We start from the raw sequence: 23,884 nt of genomic DNA on the forward strand, positions 1-23,884 counted from the left end.
CGTATCAAATTTGACTTGACCTTATTTTCGAAAGTGGGATATTTGGGAGTGTTTGTTATTTGATAAGACATTTTGCTCTATCTGTTTCATCGATGATTTTTATCTTATTGTCACGTGTGAATGAAAAATGTAGATAAGTCATTTTGTGAAGACAAAGATTTCTCATACTAAGATTACTACATAAAATTGACTATCAAGGACATTTATTGTTCAGTTAATATATATTTCATAAAACCTATGAAATATGATATATTAATTTGTTTTTTATCTTTTGTTAATTTAAAAATGTTTACATAAGTAACATTACAAGTTTATTAGAATTGAAAATTATTTCATATCATCTCACCATTTTAATTTTGTAATTACTTTAATAACAATTTCTTATACACAGACGAAACATAAATAAAATTATATAAATGGTTCCACTGTTCACCTCTTTTCAAAATTATTACAAATATGGAAAAGATTTTAAGAATTTCTAAAATAAATGTTTAATGTAATTATGTAATCTGCGAATTATTCAACAGCCTAGAAATACTCTGTTAGATGGTTTTACAAGCGCGTGTCGGGGGTGTCTCACAGACAATGAGTTATAATACTTGACATAGTCATTAAATCGATTTAATCATCTTCCAAGCATGTTTTACGTAACCAGTGCAATGCAAACTCCAATTTTTCATTGCATAACACATTTGATTAAATAAGTTTTCATCTCCTTATGATTATTAGTAATACAAATTAAAAAATACACACTGCAAACGTCACTATAATTCTTCATTGCATAATATATTCGATTAAATAATTTTTCCTCTGTTTACTGTTGATACCAATAAAATTGTAGTAATACCTATAATATATTGTCATTCGCTAGATCGTACATTTTTCGGAAAGGTACATATTCAAAATAAATAAGTCTAAATAAATTTATTAACTTAAGAAATTCTTGTACAGTTTAGAGAATTAGTACATGTTACGTATCTGCGGTCTGGAACGTATTGGTTTATGATTAAGAGCCACGCATTCATTGAGATCATCAAAAAGAATTAATCTATCGAATAAAGATTCGGCGAACTTTTTGAGTCGAACTTCATTCTCGGCTCTCTAGTCCTCATTTTAATGAGAAAAATTGCATTACTCCGGACTGTACGTTAAAAAAAGAACAAGATTACCGTGATGTGTACGGAAAGCGATTAATATAACACGGATCAAAAGAACGTGCTTTTTTTTGTATGTATATCTCTTTTAATCTATTTGAATAAGCCGCAAAGAGGAGCACATTGCGGTAGAGAAATACATAGTTTGCTGGTGTCCAACAAATAAGATAATGCTTATCAAGGTCAGACAGAGATAATGAATGCTGTGTGAAAACACGTATTTGTTACATTATCAAAGTTCGATAAATACGCGAACCAGCCTACGCACTGTTCCGGGTTAATGAATTCGGATGTGATTTTAAAATCTGCAGTTGTATATTATCGCAAGTTGTTGAAGTACTTCCGTTGGTCACTTATTTCGTAATTTCAGGTACAAAAGTCGCCAGTTTATCCCGGTAAAAAAATATATACTTTCGCAAACATTAATTACGCGATAAATCAAATCCCTATCCCTATACGTTCTATGCATTTCCATTTGCTTTTTAATATACATTAATCTTTATATGTAGCTAATATTCAAGAACTTGAATCGTCGAAATATTTATTTTAAGATTATTTTAAGTTAATATTTTGAAATTACGAATCACAATTTCTATATAAATAATGTGAGATCGTTCCATTTGCCACATGAATAATGCTACATATTATAAAAATATGTAGTTCGTAGTTTGGCTTTGCGTTAATGCGTATTTGTCAATTGTATAATATACATATATTTACATTCAAGGCATATATATTCACATATGCAATCATTTTTATGTATTTTTTTTAAATTTTCTTACATATACTTCTATGCTCTTCTAATTTTAAAACTATTCACATTTACACTTATATTTTATTTATTGTATGTAACATTTTGGTCAATATAAAATGTCTGTTTTCTGTTTAAGCCTGTAGAAATCACTATGCTATTTATATCGTAGAAATATAAGTTACTGTACTTGTTACTAGCAATGACTCGTTCACTTGCGATAAAGTAACAATGTTCCGTACCGTAAATTACTGAAACGTTTCATAAACGTAATAAATTATGATTTTGGATTTATGATGATTGAGCTTGACAGTTACCTCAAATTCGCTTTGTGGTATATGTATATTTTTACTCGATGTACTATAGCTTAATTCAAATAACGATGGAGACAAAAATTTAAAAACAATTTTCATTGTCAATAGAATACAATTTATACTTTTGTCCATATTTCTTTGAAAATGCCAATAATTCATTGTTTTTGCAAAATAATACATCTAAAATCAATAATGAACAAGCCAAGAGACAGACGACCACATAACTATTTGACCTTTGTAAAGATAATTTCAGAAAACTTCATTGAAAAATTTCAAAAATTGGTAATTACATTATGGATCTTTTCCATTTATGATAAAAACGTATAAGTGTATAAGAACAAAAACATATTATTTCTAAGCGATTAAAAGTCCTGATAGGAAAAATACATTGTTATTTAACTCCTGGTTCTAAACATTAACAAAAATAATTTCTATTTTGCATAAAATTCTGCAGCAAGGTTCTGTGTTTTATTTAGGACGTGAAAGTTTCACGAATTTGTAACGTTCCACGTGACCTGTTTTTTATTAAAGTGGATGCATCCATTTGATACTGGTATCGTCTTTGCGTCATACAATACATTCTTCAACATGGTATCACAATTGTAAAAGCGAATGCGTATCGTTCTGTATCACAGCTCAGTGGTGGCCACCCCCCAATATTGTTGCATTCGCGTGGTGTCCTGTTCGAGGGAGTCCAATCCGTTTCTTTCTTGAATAACGGCGAAATCGTATTCGAGATTATACGGCATCAGCCTTTGCAGACTGCCGAAGTAAGCTGCATTCGGACCTCCGTTCAGTAATCTCCTGCCGCTACCAAATCGTACGATAGGTGGCCGCGGAAGGGAAGGATTAAAGGATCTGGCGCTCCCAAACCTCTTCGATAGAAAAGGCAAATTGCCTCCTAATTGAGGAGTGGATCTCGATTGACCCCGTCGCAATGGAGTTCTCGATAGAGTGTCCAATTCCTTGTCGAATAAGAGCTGGGTATTCTGCTCGAGCATATATTCCCAACAACGGAACTGCTCCTCGCTTAATGCCCCGGACCTCTCGGAGACGGTGTCCTCCTGCGTTCCGTGGCAACTCGGCACCTAGCAAAATACATTAATTTTCAACGTTATTTTTTTTTTATAACTGAAAGTTTTATTATAGCTCCCAAAAGTATTTGTAAACAAGCTAGTGAAACTTTAAACAGTAAACATGTGCAACGTTAGACTTAAACTCTTAAAATAATGCTGAACTATTTTGTTCAACATGAACTAACATGTAGTGTATATCATACTATTATAAGTAGACCGCGGATTTTTGTGCAATCTAAAATTGTCTGAGTTAGTTGCAAGCTGAAAAAACTGCATAAACATTTATTTATTTTCCTAATAATTTTAGTAAGTTCAACTCAATGTATCAGTAGTTTTAAATTCTTTAAATGATCTTACCGTTTTACATTTATTCCACATAACTTTTGTTATAAATGCATAAAATTTGCAGTCTAATTATAAGGTACAAATATCAAGCTTGAAATGAGTTGCATGATATTTGTAAAAGTCATTAAAAATTCATTGTAAAGTTGTACTGAAATGTGATCACAAAATGATCGACGATTGAAGTAAAATGATATAAAAATTCAAGTGTTTTTCTACTAAATAAAAGTAATCTAAAAGATAGGAATCTAGATTAAGATTTACAGACTAGTTATAATATTACTTTTAGGACAATATGTCTATAAACATTACGTTTAACGTGACTATAAATATATTTAACATATTTTATTTGCCAAAGTTTAATATAGCGAGAATTCAAATACTTTCGCCAGCAACTGTACATTCATTTTTGGTTACCTTTCGTCCTCCATTCTCGTGCACAAAAACAGTTTGCCGGGCCTTATTTGTAGCTCTGGATGCCGCGCTTCCTGGCCAGACCCTACCGGAAGGATGTCTTGATTTAAAAGTGCTGTCGCTAGCTTGGTCGGATTGACCACTTGGCGAGCTCCTGTCATCTTTGTACGGCGGACTTTCGTTCTCTTGTGCAGGTCGGCGGTTTTTGAAATACCTGCCGGAACCGTTATGAGCTTTGTTGGACCTGCAACAGAATTTTATCAATGATCTTAGCACCTGCACGTTAAACATCTTTTAAAGGTACATCTAATTTAACGCTCTCATTACAAGATTACTTTTGGAAATTTTTATAACAGTCAGTACACTTAGGATCGTTTATGATTTTATTTGGCAAGTTTTTTTCGGCATAACCTTTGAAGTATTTCTTTTAAATGCGTCCATTTCTTGACATTTATAAAATATGTTAAAAAATGTCAACAAACGTAAAAAATCAGATACGTAAAAGTAGGTAGCAAAGTATGATCATTCCAAAGTTGATGTGTTCATTAATTAACATTTGAAGGACGTACTCAGAAACTGTAGCAAACGTAGTTAAAGTAATCTAAAAGTAATCTAAAGTAATCTAAATTATAGGTTCATGTAAATCATAAAAATCAGTAAGTACTAGTGCAATAATCTAACTCAACATAAAACCGTAAAAGATTACGAGTCCAAGGTACATAATCTGGAGATCATGCTCAAATGTGTTTTCCAGATTTCTACGAAGTACAACAGATAACGTACACGTTTCATATACAACAGATTAAAAAAAGAAACCACAGCAAATTTTTTTACCGTGCCATCCTCTTTTGGAAATTATTTAACACCTTGTGACTTTAAAGTCACATACTTATTTATTACATTTTTTAGTCTAATTTCATTTTAGCCAAGATTTTTATTTTAGAACTTCGCACATCATAGAAAATTTAATCTTTTTAAATTCATTAATTCGTTATTCATTTATATGAATAGAACTGATATTTGCTGATTTCATGTTACATAAACCTTTTTATACTCCTATAAAAAATTTAGACTATAAAAGGTTAATACTGAACCTACCAATCGTAAATAGTGACTGATGTTTGCTGCTTTATGAAAATCACAAGATAAAGTTCATTTATTCTCTTTGGCATTGTTATTACCACATTACGAATTTTATGAATCTTATTATTTTAAACAGGAAGAAAACAAACAAAATTTAAGAATGCCAATACGTAATTTTCAAACTATTAAAATCATTAAGAATAGAAAGAAAATTATAGACAAGTGATTCAGACAATTTTAATTTTGCATAAAGATCCCCACTCTAGTTATTACAATGTATGCTTAAATCAAGAAATGTATTCAATCCGTTCCCATGAGAGACCTTTTCCAAGAATTTAGCAATAAAAAGTATGAAATCGGTTAAAATAACTATGTTAGATTTAGCGTAAATACTGAAAATATTTCTGATGACATTTTAAACTAAGAAGATAATTAGATGACATCTTTCGCTTACACTATCTTATATTCTAGTAAAATAGTTTATAGCATTTGATTCACCACATCCTATACAGGATGAAAACGGTACGGTTTTGCTCACCTATTCACTATACTTTTCAACACGCCATTTAGGTAATACCCCTCATTTGCGTGACAACAGCAAGGTCCCGGTGCCTTATGCGCTGCCGGTGGCACGCAACAAGGGCAAGGACAACCCCCTTCGGTTTGCGTTCTATTCTTCCCAACCGCGTGTCTTAACTCCCTCATGACCTGGTCCAAGTCACCCTGATTAGGTCCAGTTAATCGAACAACCATGATACTTAGATTATCCTCCGCGCCATAAGCCTGCGCCAAGTCTTGCAGTCTTTTGGCAGCTAGAACCGGGCTAGCTTCTGCGCGAGCCTCTCGGACAGCCTCTTGGATGCTTAAAACCTCCCACAATCTTCGATTCGCGATTATCACAAATTCATCGTCATCCTCTAAATCAATTTCCTCGAACGTAGGATCGGGAACCACCAAAGGAAACATGGCCGCGTTTCCCAATTGATTCTTCACGGAGACCTTTTGGGGCGGAGCAAGGTTCAATGGTCCAGCTGCTCTGCAGAGCACAGCCTTCGCATCACCGGAAGAAGACACCTTCAAAGAATATTTCGTGGCTCCTTTTGGGTATCCTTGTTGCGGTTGGAGTCTGACAATGTGCACCAGGGTTGCGTCGATGCCGTATTTCTGCCCCTTCTCCTTCAGCTCCCTGTGAGCTGAGAGTAACGTGTATTTTAAGTATTCCTTCGACGTCTCCCGAACCGTTCTCTCCTCTAACAACAGTCGCGGGATCATTTCCTGGAGAGCACTAGGCGCTTCTTGGTTCGATCCGCCGTCGAATATACCGAACAGACCTTCCACGTTGCAGAACGAAGGCATTCTGACTTGCGAAACGTACAATCTGTGTACAGAAAATACGGACAAGTTATTATTAGATCGTAGATTTTATGCATTTTTCACCGAAATGAGTAATTAAGTAAAAAAAAAAACGTTTAAAGAATTTACAAATACTGTTGTATCATTTATGACTTATTAAGGTTACTAAAAAGTTAAATCAATATCTATGTCTTGCAATTAGTACACAGAAGTATCAATCTGCCTAAAAATTCTCAATTTAGCAATTACTCTGTTTAAATGAGAATTGTGAAAGACAGAATAGCAGAGTAAATGATGCCAGATGAAAAAGCTTGAACGATAGGTCATTTTAGAAAAATCATTCAATAAAACTCTGTTCAATGTTAATGGAATTTATTTTCCTTTAACTTGTTAAAGAATGTAATGCATCACTTATGCAATAATAACTCAAGATAAAGAGAAAACGATCTGTAATTTAATGATCATTAAACTATGGATTACATGTTGTATAATAAAAATGAGTATATGTATATCTTTCCTTGAATAGTCTTATCCAATAGCTCTGAAAAAATTATTTGCAACTTACTATTTACGAAAAAATAATTAAAAAATTTCCATATACTGTTTTCAACTTGCTAGGATTATGAAATAAAGAGTCAAATGTGTTACTAATAATCGACGTATTAATTCATATCAATTTTATATTATCAGTTTTGTATTTACTTGCAACTGCAAACGAATTGTCGTTTCTCGAACGTATTTCCACATTATCACAAAGAAAATTCATTTGCATTAAAGTAAAATATATCTCAATCAAGCCATCCCAAGGGAACCAGTGCATGATATCGATTAACAGTAATGAACAGGTTTTTACCGTTCCCTGGACCCAGCCGTTTCCGAAAATCCTAGTCTCCACGGCTGTTCCGCGCTCTTCCCTGAGGATACAATCTCCTGCTGATGAGGGTGAAAAGGTAGACTCGGTCTATTCTGTCCCGATACATCGACTAACGATATCGGTCGCTGGGATCTGTACACTTGGAATTGTCTAGGGTCCACGTGGAGCCTTGAATTGCAGGATATATCCAGAAACTGTAGTTGGGGAGGAACTAAAGTCGCCAGATTTACTCTGTCCAATTGATTATGGGCTAAATCCAATACCTATAGAGGGTTCGTTTATTTAGTGCTCTTACATTTCTCTCATTTGTTCGGATGACAATTTTCTAGTTTTTATAACGTTACCTTTAGTGAAGTTGTTTTGTTAAACGTTGGACACGTTAGGAGCCTATTAGAGTGAACCCTTAACACACGCAAATGCCGTAAATTGCCGACGTTGTCCGGCAGGTACTGAAGTCGGTTTCCGGATAGCACTAATTCTTCCAAGTCCTTCCACGAAGCTGTGCAGCTAGAAATGATTAATTTAACGTGTATATAGCTATTAAAAATAGGAAAATTTTTCAAAAAATTATATTAATAATAATAGTGAAATACATCATACGAGTAGGATAAAATATATCTCAATTTTTCGACGTGCTACAACAATACGGAATTATAACATTATAGTGGATCCGCAAAATGGGAAGAAAGGGATTTTCGAATCCCGAAATTCTAGCCTTCCCGAGTGTGTACCGCAAGCGATTAGGTCTCAAAAGTCGATCGTAAATGGGACGAAGGCCATAATCTGGGCCTAGTCACTTGAAAGTCCTCATAGACGACGATTTTTTTAAATTGTTTTTCTTGAATTGAATTTCCCTCTCCGTAGCAATTCGGAAAGTCGACGACTAGGACGACCGTACTTTCTTTTATTTAGAATCATTATCGTTATTTCGTCATTGCTATCGTTTCTATTTTATCCATTTGTTATTGTTTTTGTAAATATATATTCATATTATTTGTTACATATAACTTTTAATATTCTTTTCTACTATGTCTCTTGCACTCTTCTTACATAATTAAAATATAATATAGTAAAGTATTGCTTTGGTCATGATAGCTCAGTGTTAATAGCTTCCGCGGAAAATTAACTGTTAGTAGTTTTGTGTTTTCCGAAATGTTCAAACTACTTTCTTTACAGAAGTAAATCATGTATCAAAATCAATATTTCGTAAAATGAATAATATCTATTAATTTTTGGTTATGTAAACAGTTGAATTATAAGTACCTTTCAGGGAGAGTATCCAAAGTATTATATGCTATATGTAGAACACGCAAGGATGTTAGCTTGGCAAGAGTGTCCAATGCGGTGTCTGTTAAACAATTCGCGGTGAGGTATAATTTTTCTAAGCTATGGTTGCCCTGTCGATTCCTATTTCCGTCCCCCATTGAGGGAAGCTCCGATAATCGATTATTGGAGAGATTCAAAACCTTCATTCTGAAACAGAGGTATCATAAGTATATCGTCATTCTGCTTAAACAGAGATTCAGAAGAGAAATGCAATCGTTTGTATACTTTTCTGTATTGGTGAAAAAACTAGTTGGCAGAACCGTCAATGCGTTATCTTGTAGCGTCAAGTGAACGATGTTTAGGGGTTTCCTAGGTGGAGGTAAGGCTTGCAACCTATTGTGAGGCAGATGCAGTACCTCCAGTCTGGATGGTTGAGTTAGCAGTCTATCTGGTAGGGCTGTCAAAGCGTTGTGAGAAGCGAAAAGGGCACGTAACACCGGCAAATCTGGTGTCCATTCCGGAAGGGCGTCTAAATTGTTGCTGTAACGAATTTGTATGCAATGTTAAAGATGCCGACCGTTGATGTACAGGACAAGAAACATTTAAATAATATCAGAAAATACCAATTTAATATGGACGAATTATAATACTAAATTACGGTTTTTATGCACTTGTGATAAATATAAGTAAAATACAGAAATGAGGAAGTTTAAAGAAATTAATCAATATCAATGCATTATTCTCAACTTCTTAAAATTGTTAATGTTGATGCAGACAATTTTTATTTTGTATAACATTCAGTAAATATATAAAATTATAAATAAAACTACTTAATGTGGAAAATTAACGATTATATTTTACTATGATGAAAAATGACTATCAAAGATTTCAATTCAAAATTACATACTATTAACATTTTTTATATTTAAGTAATTTAAAAATGTAATAGAATGCTTTCTAAAGTTAGAAAACATGTTACAATTTTTAGTTAACTTTTCTGACAAATTACATTTTGACCGGAAATTTTAGGTAGCCATTTTCATTAGGATATTAATTTTTGCTACTTACTAAGAAACATCTAGATGCTCGAGGTTTACCGGCATAGGTTCTATAGTCAATTTCTTTAATTCTGTAAAAATAAGTAGAATTTTATATCAGTTCTGCTGCAATTGCATGTTAGGAATTGCAGAGTTTTTTATCTGCGTTTCTCAGATTCAAGGAATGAGGAAGTAAGTCTTACTGTTATTTCCGGCAATAAGTGAAACAAGGTTTCTCCCGCAGACTGTTAGTTCTGTTAAAATATTTCTCGCGCAACGAATGCTTCTCAATTCTTGAAGAGCACTGATGTCCAATTTCTCAATGCTATTTTCACTGACGTCTAGATGCGTTAAATTCTTGATTAAAGAAGAAATAGAAACGGTACCAATCAATAATTATTACTTTAAAAGATTCAAGTATAAACACATTCAATCATTCCAAACTTGATTACTCACTCCGTAATTTCCTAAAATAATGTTCCCTTTTAATTGATTGTTTCGCAGGTTGACCTTATACAAGTTATTTTGAGCACTTCTTTCATCTTTGTAGCCTTTGTTATGATCGGTTTTTGGCAAAACATCCTAAAAATAACATGTTTACTTGTTAAATGTATAAAATTAAAAATTGGGAATGCTGTGTAAGATTATAATATTTGTAAAGAACTTTTACGATTCTACATGATCTATTTCAATATTAGTTATTGTTAGACACAGTTATTGTTTACACATTTATGGCATATATAGATTTTTAAAATGCAATAAAATGTACAAATTTACAAAATCTAATAGCATTATTGTATATTTCTTCTAAAGATTAATGTTTCACTTGACGAAGAGACTTTTCATTAATTTTAATTTTCGAAAAATGATGTATGAAAAATAGAACTTTTATAAAAATCCGCAGTCAAGTTAATATAATAAATTTATAAAAAATAATAAAATGATTTTATGTGTGTAAGAATGAAATATTTGAAGCCAGGGGTGCTTTCTTTATAGTGACGCTCCTGTCGTAATACTACTTCATCTTATGGCCACTAGGTGGCTTCGCACTCGATCGAGTTCTCGAAAGTAATATTATTTCAGTAGCAGATATAACTGGGTTGGAACGGTTGTACAGTTACTCTGGTTTCCCTTCAAATCACGTATAAATCTTTCGCCTTTTACTAAAGATTTCCGTGGAGGGGAACAATTGATGAGTCTATGAAATAATTTTTTGTGGACCCGACGCAAGTTGGGTCGTAATAGAATGAAAACAAGAATTTTTATGATAAGTTTGGTCATCCAATTATTTGACCAAAGAAATTGTTTTTATGTGAACTAAGTGTAGTTTATGGTTTTCTAATCGCAAGTATGAGAATAACGGTCATCTTAACAGAAACGTTATTGGTAAAAGTTTTTGAAGTAGGAGCAGTTCTTATTGACTTGTACGATGTGAAGCAGAATTTTAGAATTGAAATTATAAATTATTCGTTGTCTGGTAATGTCGTCATCGATTAAATATTAGTCAGAAGTAGCGTTGAGTATAATCATTGTGCACTGTCATGATTTGCCTTATACAATGCGAAAGTGAAATTGATCCACTGGTGTCGCCTAGTAATTTGTAATTAGAACATTATATACAATTTTTAATTGGAGAAATTATTATTACAAAAATACATTTAAAAAATGTTAAAATTTAAATTTGAACTTAACTTTGAATACATGAAGTATATTTGGAATTTTTTTCTGAAATTAAGTACATATTTACCATCTTCTATTTGTTTTAACACGTACTATAAGAGGAGAACTGAGTGCAATATTTATGCGGTAATGTTTATTTGCATAATTGTAGATATTATTATTGTATAAATAACATATTTTTGAAACGCAGAACGTAGACAATTCTAATATTAGAGTATTTATAGGTCTTGTTTTTTAAGGGTTCCACTTGAGAAAAATTTCATCGATTTAACGGGAATCAGAATCAGGTGAGCTTGAATGTTGAAATATATGTTTCTCGTTCTTTTCTCTTATTTATTTCTAATAATTGCCCATTCATTAGCCTGGATCCGCGTTTCCGTAGACGGTACATCATTATTCCGTGACTGTTCATTGTAGCACTGAACCACCACTGTGCCTCCAGAGCAATTTGAAATTACTAAATAGTTTAATAGTTGCATGAAATGCATAGCTACGTACCGTTAGCGTGAGGGCTCGCATGTTGAAAAAAGATGGCAGACTGCTGAGGCAATTTCCAGCTAAGGAAATATTTCTCAAGTTTTTCAGCTCACCGAGTTCTTGCGGCAGATATTTGATTCCATTACGATCTAAGATCAACTCCTTCAGACTGCAAAAAAATGAACGCATCGTTATGAAAAATTCTATTCCAATATTATTATCAATTTTTATGAGGAATATGTACTATGTTACAATTTTACGGTTTGTGTCAAGCAAAATCAAGCAATTCAGAAAATGAAAACCTCAATAGGTTCCATCAACGATATTTATTTTAGAAGATATTTTAGAAGGTTGCTGTACTCATTTTTAATTTTATACTATTATTATGATTTCAAACGTTTCTGTCCCGTTTGTGGTAATGACTTGACTGCAATTCTTATGTATTTATGATAGAAATAACTTGACGAAAATTGAAACACTACAGAGATTTAAGGAATTTGTGATTACGTTAATAACGTAATAAAATTATTAAACAAAAAACAAAATTTTTATCTTGTTCTTGTTCGTCGCAATTGATGAAGAAAATATTTGTTGTGTACAAAATCTACATTGTAGTGATGAATTATTTTGTTTAATAATAATCATTTTTAGTTGCATGTAATGTTTGCACATTTAGATTTAGGTTTCTAGACATAAGTTTGCAATCCATGCAATGTTTGATTTATGTTTGCGTTTTTCTGTACCAATAAAAACGGCTCTCCGACTTTTCCGTTGAGCCATTCATCATAAATTGAGCGGCATTTCCGGTTTTCGGCTCAATCAAATAAATCGTGTTGAATTAGCATTACAGTTATGGCGCAACGTGGTTTAACGTGAATGCACGTTGCACCCTCGCAGCACGGACAAACGAATCGGTGAACCTAAACGGACGAGCCGCCCACAGGATGTGCACTTGAGTAGAAAGTTTCAAATTATGGTGAAAACCTTCCTCTGGTCGTAAGCATCTGTGTCATCGAATGAACTTTCAGTTTTTAAAGTAAAATCGAAAATGTTTGCGCGCTAACGTAAATGAACTGACCACAGAAGAAAAACTATGGAAGCCTTTGAACAAGCTAGTTTTCACCTCGTTAATTTACGACTGACACTAATAGGCTTTTGTAATCCACAATAGGATGCACGAAATAGGTTATCTAACCGTTGAATCAAGTTTACCTAAACGTTTTGTAACTATATTTTAAATTAATCCTTTATACTGTGTAATTCGTTGTCGTGTTAAATTTATTTTATGTTGAAAGTTATTAGCAGTACGTTAATTGAAAGGTTATAAGTATTGTGTGTAACACTTTATTTATCAATTCATGTTCCTCCAGGATCTACCATACCACACATTTACCACACACTAAACATAATAATACAAATTTTATTTTAAATAATTGAGTCTAAATGTTATTTACTATTTCGTATGCAACTGTATACTACTATTTAAGTTATATCCTTTATTGTTACTTAAAACATACTACCTTAATCACAGTAATTTACAAATTATTTGTATACACAGATAAAATTGATTCAGGTTAATTCCTTTAATGTTGTAATAACGTTTCTATCAATTGTTGTTACATGTGATCAAATCCTTAGTTGAAACCCAAAGTTCAATGATTAACAATCCCGTTACAATAAGAGACTGTAAATAATTTTGTGATGGAGTGTAGGAATCCTATCTAAGTAATCATATAAATATTCATCAGCTGAATAACGAAGGGGTTGCACCCAAGGAACTTTATAATTATAACCATCATGCTCTAGTAAATAAACTATTAGTAAAAACTGTTTCGTTGTATCATATTTCATTTTTAAAACGTCTGCACATTAAGTTTAGTTGCGAATTGCATTTATTAGCGATTTAGTAAGAAAATCGCCAATAAATGTTGAATATAGATATTACTCGTTGTGAATATATTAATAATACAAAAATAATAATTGTTCTTGAAAGAATTCAATAATAGATGGTAATAATACTTTCAAAGGTTTCTATCACCATTTTATACATAACAACAACACGCAGAAGACGCAATATTAAGAAATAAGTTTGCAAAGTGAACGATAAATCGTCAATTTATTTTAAACTAAATGAATTTATTCGATCAGCAAACATTTCAAAAACGAACTTGTTATAAAAAAGTCATAAAAAAACTAGTTGGGGTTCATAAAAAACAAACTGGTTAGTGTTTATTAAAAATAAACTAATTTATGTTCATCGAAAGATAAATTCGTTACTATTCATGAAAACAAACTTCAGTAAACTTTTGATTTGAAAATATGTTCAACTGATTATGGTCGAATGTTTTCGTATTAAATTGCATTTATTTTCTCCACTTTAACGAGTTGAAGCTATACCTAATTCAACAATCTATCCTCCGCAGGCACTATTCTTGTTTCCAAATAAATCCTCGATGCAGACGGTCTTCTTCATTTCGTCACTTCATAACGCTGCTACCGCGTCCTCTTCAAGAGGTAGATCTCTCAAACACACACTTCTATCTACGGCACGCAGCTGGTTCTCGCCGTCTACACCCTGTCCTTCAGTCGCCGGTGTTTAAAAAGGAAGGACGTCTCTATAGATCTGGAGCATCCACTCCAGTATTCCGAGATGCTTTTTATCCGAGACACTGCATCCTCAAGGAAATTTCCTTCGCGTTTTCCAGCCGTTCATAATGTATTCAAATATTCACTGATTCTAGTGGATACCTCCTTGTCCAATCTAAGTGCGCACCTTGCTAGAGAGTTCCCTCGCTGCTCCCTGGATCCATGTATTCGTAATAACCGAAGAGCGCCGACATTGATAAACTTTTCACAGATCGTAGTCCAATGTAATTGCTACATCGGCATACATTCAAACAAGGTACTCTATCGAAGTCCTTCGACTCCCTGGGTTCCAAGATCTCCAGCGTCACCTCGATAAAACCGTTTCAAATCAAACCGAAGTGGAGTGGACTTTGTTTCACAGACATGCCGAAATTCAACACGGTAAAAGTAGCCTCGACCGCCTCGAGGAGTAAGTCTGCAACGCGCTGGTGCACGCTCGCACAAGTTCGTCAGAGGACTAAGAAGTCTGACGCGGGGCGAACCATGTTCGAGCTACTCCTGATCCAAGGTGGAAAGAGGGAGTCTAAGGATGGCTGACCAGCCTGACGTAACAGAACAGACGGATTAGTTTCTGGCTGTGTTGTACGAACCGGGACTATGCTAATTCCTCGTCTACCGGCACGGTTCTGTACCAGCGTCTAGCAATTGGTTAGCGCTTCGTTGTTCGGGGATACGCCGGTCTAGTTCTCTTACGGAACCCTGGGTATTCTTCAGCAGCCTCTGCGGCGCCAGGCAGCCAGATCCAGAGATTGATCAGAGAATGAATTAACGTCACGGATACTCCTTTGTTGCGAAGACAACTATGAATGAGCTGTACTGCTACGTAGCTGCGGTTTTGGGTCACGTTTTCGACGCACTTATAGATTTTTAGCTGAAACTTGGTAGTTGTTTTACTCCATCAATTTTTGAGAAATTAATTCTTTGCTTAACTATAAAAGTTATATAGGTGCTTTTTGAGCAGACTGGTAAGTATATTTATTATGATACTAGAAATGTGTAGCTCTTTGAGAATGAATGATGATATCATCAAAGAAACTGCATAGTTAGTTACAGAGTGACGATAAATTCTCGAAATGTTACGACAAGGATCTTAAAGTTTGTTTACTAAATGTTTCGATAATTTAAGCGGTACTAATAAATATTAATTTGAAGCTGACTAGCGTTGAGTGTCGTTATTATTAATTTGTTAATTTCGCCTGATTTCGTACCTTTCATATGATATTTAAGATTTTTAAACCTTGTAAAACGTATCAGATCACACCGATAAAATGACCGAAACTGGTCTATTTAACGATTTCCAGTATCTTCTGTAACAACGTACCACTAAGGAATTAATGCCTAGCAGTATGTTCGCGCTACTTTGTAAAAGAGATTAGGGGTATGCGGTCTTTCTGATCAGACTCCGCGATCGAAAAAAGATTGCACGGTTTCATTGGTTGGCTGCTCGCATTGTTCCACGAATGTGGAGCAGCCGGCTTATTTATAAAAGAAATCCAATGATAAGAAGCTTTTAAATAACGCTTCCTGGGAAAGGTTTTGTTCCGGAGTCCGGAAACTCGAGACTGTTATATACTTTAAAATTCTCTTATATCTACAACATCCAAGCTAGACCGTTGAATATTTGAAATGGTTCTTCTTCCCCTTTAGAAAGCCAAAGACCAGGTTCGTTCGGACATTTCTTCGGTTATGATAACCGCGGACCTTTTATCCGGGCTTGTATCGTCGATTCGTCGCGATGACTGTTAACATTAATTGGCTATAAAGCCAAGGCTAGTTTCTACGTCTTGCAAATAATGAAGTCGCTAATGAATAGGAGTCTCTTTTTTAAAGATTCGCTTCTGCATGCAGCCCACCAGAGAGATACCATTAATGTTTTAAGCTACTCTTTTGTTTCGTTCAGGGAGCAGGGACCAACAGTATGAAAGTAGCTGATCCTTTCGCGAGTCTTTAAATCTTTCTTTGTGTAATGAAACTTTTAAATCGGACTGGAAACAGGCATTTTTAATTATTTCAACGAATGGCGTTCACTTTTCCATTGATATACAGTAACGCTTTAGTTTTTTTAGTTAGTATTTGAAAAGCTGCCTTCACTTTATCTTATTTCTCTATTATATTTGTGCTAAAAAGTAAAGAACAATTTCAGAGTAATCATAATTTCAACTTCGTCTTAAGTGTAGTATTTTATGTTGTAAATTATGTTTCTTGGAATTTACTCGATAATGCTCGTAGTACGGTTAATAATTCAGTAGAGCATGTTATACGTTATATTGAAGGAAAATTGACTACATTCACAAAATTCCTCGTTTCTCTTATAAATAATGTAATAAAATGTGTAATATAGAGGAAACATAGGTTATAACGCTTATAATACCTTTTTATCCTTCCTGTAGACATAACATTCTGCATATTTTCGAACGGAGCGAATGCAATCTAAACGAGTTTCCTTTCTATGATAATTAGATTCGCCTTCCGTACTTTTCAGACCAACAGAAACTTTATTATTCAATTACTATTCTGGCGTTGATCTAGAACATCATTTATCAGAGTACTTTACTAAATACATACTTCAGCTGCAATTAGAACTTAAAATGTTTAAGATTTAAGAATAAGAATTTCATAATTCTATCAAATGCTTGGCTACTTTTACTTTTAAGAAGCAATAGGAAGTAGACTAGAATACGTTCTTAAATCACGGTATACATTTGATATATTCTAAATATTAACATCTTTATCTGAAATATATTGACAGCATAAATAAATGTTTCCGAAGCAGTTCAGATTTTGATTGGCTTTGTAAAATTTAATTATTACTTATTAATTTAGTTAAATCTCGGCGAGCAACGAAATATTGCAAACTACCATCGAAACCATAAAGTTCAAATCTACAGCAACAGAAGTGCCATAAATACAGGGTCGGATAAGGGAACTAGTACTTTCACCGTTAATTAATAGCACATGCAGTAAGGTAGAACGCGTGCCCTGCAACGCACACTTTCCACAGCACGTTTCCCAACAGCGTAATCATATTAAACAACGCCGTCATTTATTTTTCAATCTATTCAACGTGCACATTCTCCATCCCATCTTCATTCGCCAATTCAATTGAGCATACTTCTGCGGGCTGGATTTAACTTAGAAACAAATTTAATTTTCTCCGGAGAGCATTGTTCCCTCCGACTACGGAATTGAATTACTACAATGTTCCCGCTGGTATGCTACACATTCGGGAACTCCTTTTATGAAATTATTATTACGGCGAAGCCACCACGCCAGCTGGGTTAGCCTGTGTACCTTTTTTCTTTGGAAATGCTACTTATTTCTGGTACCACTGTTTCCGGTTGATTTACGAGACAAGATTCCCAGTCTGGAAATTCAGAAAATTACGAGACTTTCGGGCGTAATATAAACGCGTCGTATTATACAAGTATTTATTATGCAATTTTTTATTGCATCGTGTCACGCTAAGTTTTTGAAATTAATCTACGAAAATTTCGAACACTTTTCAATTTTATTCGACATTTCAGCGTAAGATTTCTGTTTATAATCTTTTCGTAATTAGCGAATAATATACTATCGTCTGATAGTGTTTAACTTAGAAACTGAGAACTTTAACTTTTTAATACTAAATTCACCGAGGTTGAGAAGTGACTAACAAAAATTTCCTGATAAAAATTATAAGATAGAATTTATTCAAACTTTTCACTATTTTTCTACAGCGGTGTGTACCCGAATAAAGAAATATATTCAACAACTTTTAATGAAACATAACTCTGACATGACCTTGAATAATTATGAAACAAACAATGTGAAATCAGTCATTCAACTGGCGGTGGTAGGTTTAGTATTAAGGTTTGAATGTTATAAAATAAGGAAAAATTTTTTTGTAAGCCGTCAAGTAAACAGACAATTAATAAATGCTAATTATGTACTTATGCTATAATAGCGTGACTATTTTTTAATAAAAAGAATGTTAATTGAACATGTACTATAAAGTGTGTAATGCAATACATACTTTTCATACTATTCTTCCCATTCTTCTAGCTGTTATTCTCTTTTCAAATATTTGATCCAAACTATTGTATCGAATTCATCTCACCGTGAAGAAATAATGAACGGATGATAATGGAATGAAACTTGATAGCCTCGTGTCATTTTTACACCTTACCAACACTTAAAGTTCGTAAATGTAATAGATAAAATTCAACGTTTAACAATAAATTAATAAAAAAATTGTATAACAAATATATGAGAGAAGCAAATTTGGAAAAATGTCTATGCAAAAAATTGTAAAATACGTAACTGTGCAGATATTAATGAATTCAGTTGTATATTTTTATTTAGTAACAAAAGATATTGCTGGCTTTGAAAGAATATTATTTCGCGACTTGGTTGAACCCGGTTTAGTAATCCTAGTTAGAGAAACCGTGCCTCCATATTATGGACGTACTGAAAACTATCTGCAATCTCTATCACGGACGTTCATTTTATTTCTTCATTTTCATTTTTGTAAGATTGCCAGCTAATATCCTAATGGAAGCACCGCTATTTTCTACTGTTTCCTTTTAACATCCAAGGCCTCGTGCTATTTATTAAATACCCATCTAGCAACATCGTTTTGCGGATTTGCACACCGTGCACCTTCGAATTCTGCAAAAACAACCGAGTATTGTCGTTTTCTAAGCGGTAAAGGACGCGCAATTATTGGAAACCTCCATCAAGTATCATCACCATGTTGCGCAGTTTATTTTCCTATATCCAAACGCTGAAGTGTCCAAAAAACGAGTGCAATTTGCCGTTTAACTCTTTCTTCTTATAGTCATAGAATTTCCAAAAATAGAAGATCGATTATTTAGACAAACTAAATTCCAATACTAGAGAATGATTATAGATATGTTCTATCAAGAATGATCTCTCTGTGCATCTTGTCCATTCAAACATTGAAATTTTTGAGAACAAATGAAAATAATAACATAAATAAAAGTCAGAGGCCATTTTTTGTATTACGTTTTACGTGATAAGATGATTCACTATGAAAAAAATCCCTATTGCAAAATGCCTGGAATAAAATTTAATTCCTGGCTTAACAGGTTGATTAACATCATTTGGTTGAGCAACCGTAAATTTTACAAAAATCGAAAGAATGATTCTAAAAACTGAAGTCCAAATAATCTAGGACACGTGATTATTGGAAAGTTCCACATTAATTCGCGGTTAGGCTCCTCTTCCTCCGTTGTTTCTGCACCACTGCGGCCCAACGCATGACTTCTGCCGGGCGTGTTGCCCAACTCCATTCTACCGGTAAGTCAGTGGAGAGCTGGCTTAGCTTTTGCAGTCGCAGGTGTACACCGTCTACACGACCGTGTTTTCTTTTTCCGTAGAGGCTACAGGTCCGTGCACGGTTGTGTTCGACGCGTAACCACCGTCCGTGTATCGGCACGGGCCCGTGCTCATACCGTAGTTCCTTCTTCTCCGGCATCCTCATTTCCGCTCGGTGGAAAGCAGTTTTCGAGAAACTTTACGTAATTTCCGTTTTAATTAGACGACCCCACCGCGATCATCGGCTCAAATGAACCGATTCGCAGATTCCGCTCGCGCGTCACCGATTAAACATCCACGCGGATAGTGACCTTCGAGACGATCTAGTGTTGCACGTTTGCCTCCCATCGTTCAAAACACGATGGAATTAATGCTATTAACCATTTATAGCATTAAAATTTTCATCTACGAGGTGCCCAATTTTAACCATTTGCATGCGAGTGTTGACACTGAGACGACGCCAAAAAATGTCATAAAATTTTTAAAAGAAGTTTCACACTGTTCAATTTGTCGGTGATAGAAGCCTTCCATAAGCGTGCGGGTGCAATTTCATAAGCATTAAAAATTATGAAAACTATTCGTTAATTACGCACTGCATAAAAGATGCGGCCTCTTTCCCATAGGGGGCTATATGATGATATAATTCATTTTTTTGTAAGAGGTCGCATACAGGGCAAATGCAGGTCAACTTTGTCTTTTTCAAAAGGAATCATATAAGTTAACACATGTCAAAACATTATCGAGTATTGGCTGCTTGAAAATAGTAAGAAATTAACTAAGATCTACAAAATGCATTTTTAAATTTTTGTTATAGACTCAACTAAGGAAGTTGATGAACATGAGTACTTTATTTTTTTTCCCATTCCAAGTAGTAGTAAACGTTAAAAAAGAGTCATAGTCAAGTGGCCTTAAAAACATGCCTGCTACTGTATATTATATATCGATTTTGCATATGTTCTTCCTTTGAATGCATTGATCAATAGTTTCAAAGGCCGATAATTCTTTAGTTATAGTTGTGAACAGTGTACATTGTCGTAGTATGTTAATAAATAAAATATTATTTGCGAGTGAGGTGGTGACGTGGCGTGGAATAAATATTTCTTTGGTAGGACGTTCCCTCTTCGTCGACGAGGAATTTATTCCTCAATGTTTCAGATAAGATATTCCACGTCAAATCGTACATCGGAAAACTTCATATTTCACAGTTTTGTTCGCATTTTCCAGAGGTTTTATTGCTGGCCTCGGGAAATCAGCGTTGTCAGGACCACAACAGTTGTCTTTAGGACAATTTCGAAAATATGAAATTCTATTAAAGATGCTAGGCCAAGCACTTCAATTTCATTGGGCTGATATTGTAACACTGTTGCTATTTTTCTATGTACCAGATTAAAATGTCATTTCTATTTAACAATAATTTATTCATAATTTCGGATGAAAAATGTACAAGTTTATCACAAGAGCATTTTAATTGCAATACCCAAAGGTGATTAAAAAGATTCTAAGTGTCTGAATGCTATAGTTTTCTATATCAAAGCTAACGTTTACGTATAATCTACTTGGCAGATGTAAACGTTCATATTCTATTTAAGTAGCAATTAGTTTTTGCGAACTGAGTACCATTTATAATGTCTCATCGATTAAGCAATTTAGGAGGGTGGCAATTAGAACCGATGCGCATGTTATTGACTGACGTCAAATTAATGGTTTGCGCTTAAATAATATACTTAACAAATCAATATAAGTAGAACAAGAAATACTTGCTGTATTTTTGAAGTCTGAATATATTTTAAATGTTAGCTAACAAAAGCTGCAACAGCTTTATATTTATTTGAACACATTGAATCGTTGAGTCTCCTTTTTAAGTATAGTGCAACTTTTTCCATTCTAAATTGTCAAACTGTTAATTTCGATCTGACTTGCACGTTCGATAATTCATTTGTTCTAGAAGAATATTTCGAATGCTTTAATGGTAAAACACAAAATTGTTTCGCATCTTTGAGGACAGCCATTGGCGGAACGTTGTCGCGAACGCAATCTGATAAGATTGACTTTACATACTTGATAAGCTGGCTTATGTCAGACGGAATCTTCTCGATTTTGTTGTCGGAGACATTGAGGTAAGTCAGCCGCCTGAGCTCCAGTAATTCCCGCGGAATTTTCTTCAGTTCGTTGCTCTCCAGATGGAGTATATGAAGTTTCGGAAATCTGCGAAAAAATATTAAAATATAATAATTGAAAGTATGTAAAAAGATAGATGTTTACTTTAAAAAATGTATAGTATATGATACTTATTTAGAAAAAGTATATAGTATGTCGTATTTATTGAAAAAATATATAGTGTATGGTATATATTTAAAAAATATATTGTATATGGTATTTATTATTAAAAAATATATATTGTATCATATTTATTTTAAAAAAATTTAGTATATGGTACTTGTTAAAAAGAATATGTTGTATATTTTATAAAGTGTATTTATTGTCCAAACAGTGTATACCTGTGAAGAAGCTCGAGGTTGTTGTTGGCGCTTGTGAGTTGATTTTGGCTTAATACCAGCTCTTCTATAGCTGGGAATGCTATAGCACTCTCAGGAATTCTTGATAGACCTCCGTTGCTAAGGTCCAGTTTCTTCGGGTAAGCTGACAATTGTATAGCCTGCAATAACACACAAAGCATTCATTGTGATGAAGATAATAACGAAGATCCTCTAATAATAATTCCAAGAACCTATTATGTCAGGCAATTGGAATATGTACTTTGATCACTAATTACATAATAAAAAAAAAGACTGCCGAGATTTCTTGTTTATTGCAGAAGTTTATATATATTTCAATTACGTTTTATAGATTGAAAAATAAATTGCATTATATCTATCATTAGAATTTGCAAAGATCGATACGTTATACAAAAATATAATCATTCACTTGTACAATTTTTTAAAGAATTTTATTATGTTTTAAATCATTTCATCACATTAAAAAAGTAATAGAAGTTTCATTAATTTGCATTATGCAAACTTATATTTTATGCATTTAAATACACTATAAACACTTACTAGACAGGTACTATATTATCTTTTTAAAACGTAAAATTGATTTCTATTTTAAGATTGCATAACATTTTTATTAGGATTTGGAGTATATAAAGTAGTAAGAGGTGTAATAACTATAGGTATAAACTTTATGCTATTTTCTTAATTTTACGATATCTCGGTTAATAGTTGAATTATAAAGTGTTGTTATTATTATAAGCGCAAATACAATTTTGAACTACTTGTTTGAAAGATCATTTTGGTTTCTTTTTACTTTTAAAATTTATATAATTACATTGAACATATAAGTGGTACAATATTCGAAGTTTGTACAAAATATTGCTTTATTTGATTTTGTTTGAAGGCTTGGAGCATTACCTCGAACTCCAGGGAGTCTGTATCGATGGTGTCTCTATCAAAGTCACGTTCCTCCATAATGGCGAGCAAATCCCCAAAGTATACCATTTTTCACGCACACATATAACGCGCTCGTAATCGCAATACCGTAGGTGATTCCGCAACTGTAGATTATTCGCGGAAACGCTCTTTTCTATTATTTTTCGTTTATTACACTGAACACTGTAGCATCACACTGAATCAGTCGACTGAGTTTTATAAAACTTCTGCACATTTTTTTAATCGAGGACACCATTCTTATTTTTGATCCACAGTTCAACAGTTTAGTGTGTAATGTCAACTTATAATTTGTCAATAAAATAATCAATAGTAAATTTTGGAAACAGTCTTCACTCAGCAATTTTAAAATGACGCTTATTTAACCTTTGTTCTTTAGTCTTTAGTACGATAACATATACTCACTTTTCTAACGAAATACTAATATAAATTATAACATGCCAAAAATTTGAATTCTACTTTAAACCAGTTTCATTTAAACGAAATGTGTTTAATTTGAGAAGGGTTTGGGAAAAAAGTTCGTGCAAGCACTTTGATTAACAAAATTTTTACTTGAATTAAAAAACCAATTTCTCTTTGATTAAACTGAAATTGTATGTATTGTATAATTTTTTAAACTAGACTAAATTACTTGATTTTTTAAAATGTTAATGTG

At 33.4% G+C, this 23,884-nt stretch overlaps 1 protein-coding gene and 1 non-coding gene across 2 annotated transcripts in view; one reads left to right on the forward strand and one right to left on the reverse strand.

The window, feature by feature from the left end:
• Positions 1–517: 517 nt before the first annotated feature.
• Phlpp (PH domain leucine-rich repeat protein phosphatase) overlaps positions 518–23,884 on the reverse strand; it is a 117,441-nt gene continuing 94,074 nt past the window's right edge. The window contains 13 exon segments of the mRNA XM_078189022.1: positions 518–3,307; positions 4,055–4,295; positions 5,673–6,512; positions 7,341–7,624; positions 7,706–7,868; positions 8,625–8,834; positions 8,913–9,167; positions 9,696–9,756; positions 9,868–10,021; positions 10,121–10,246; positions 11,843–11,990; positions 21,842–21,988; positions 22,282–22,439. Coding sequence (XP_078045148.1) covers positions 2,849–3,307; positions 4,055–4,295; positions 5,673–6,512; positions 7,341–7,624; positions 7,706–7,868; positions 8,625–8,834; positions 8,913–9,167; positions 9,696–9,756; positions 9,868–10,021; positions 10,121–10,246; positions 11,843–11,990; positions 21,842–21,988; positions 22,282–22,439 — 3,246 coding nt within the window. The 3' untranslated portion in view covers positions 518–2,848.
• Positions 10,782–10,902, forward strand: LOC144474633 (U5 spliceosomal RNA). The gene has a single exon (XR_013494763.1). It is a non-coding gene; the product is annotated as a U5 spliceosomal RNA (small nuclear RNA).

Source organism: Augochlora pura, chromosome 8 (assembly GCF_028453695.1).
Source record: "Augochlora pura isolate Apur16 chromosome 8, APUR_v2.2.1, whole genome shotgun sequence".
Lineage (NCBI taxonomy): Eukaryota > Metazoa > Arthropoda > Insecta > Hymenoptera > Halictidae > Augochlora > Augochlora pura.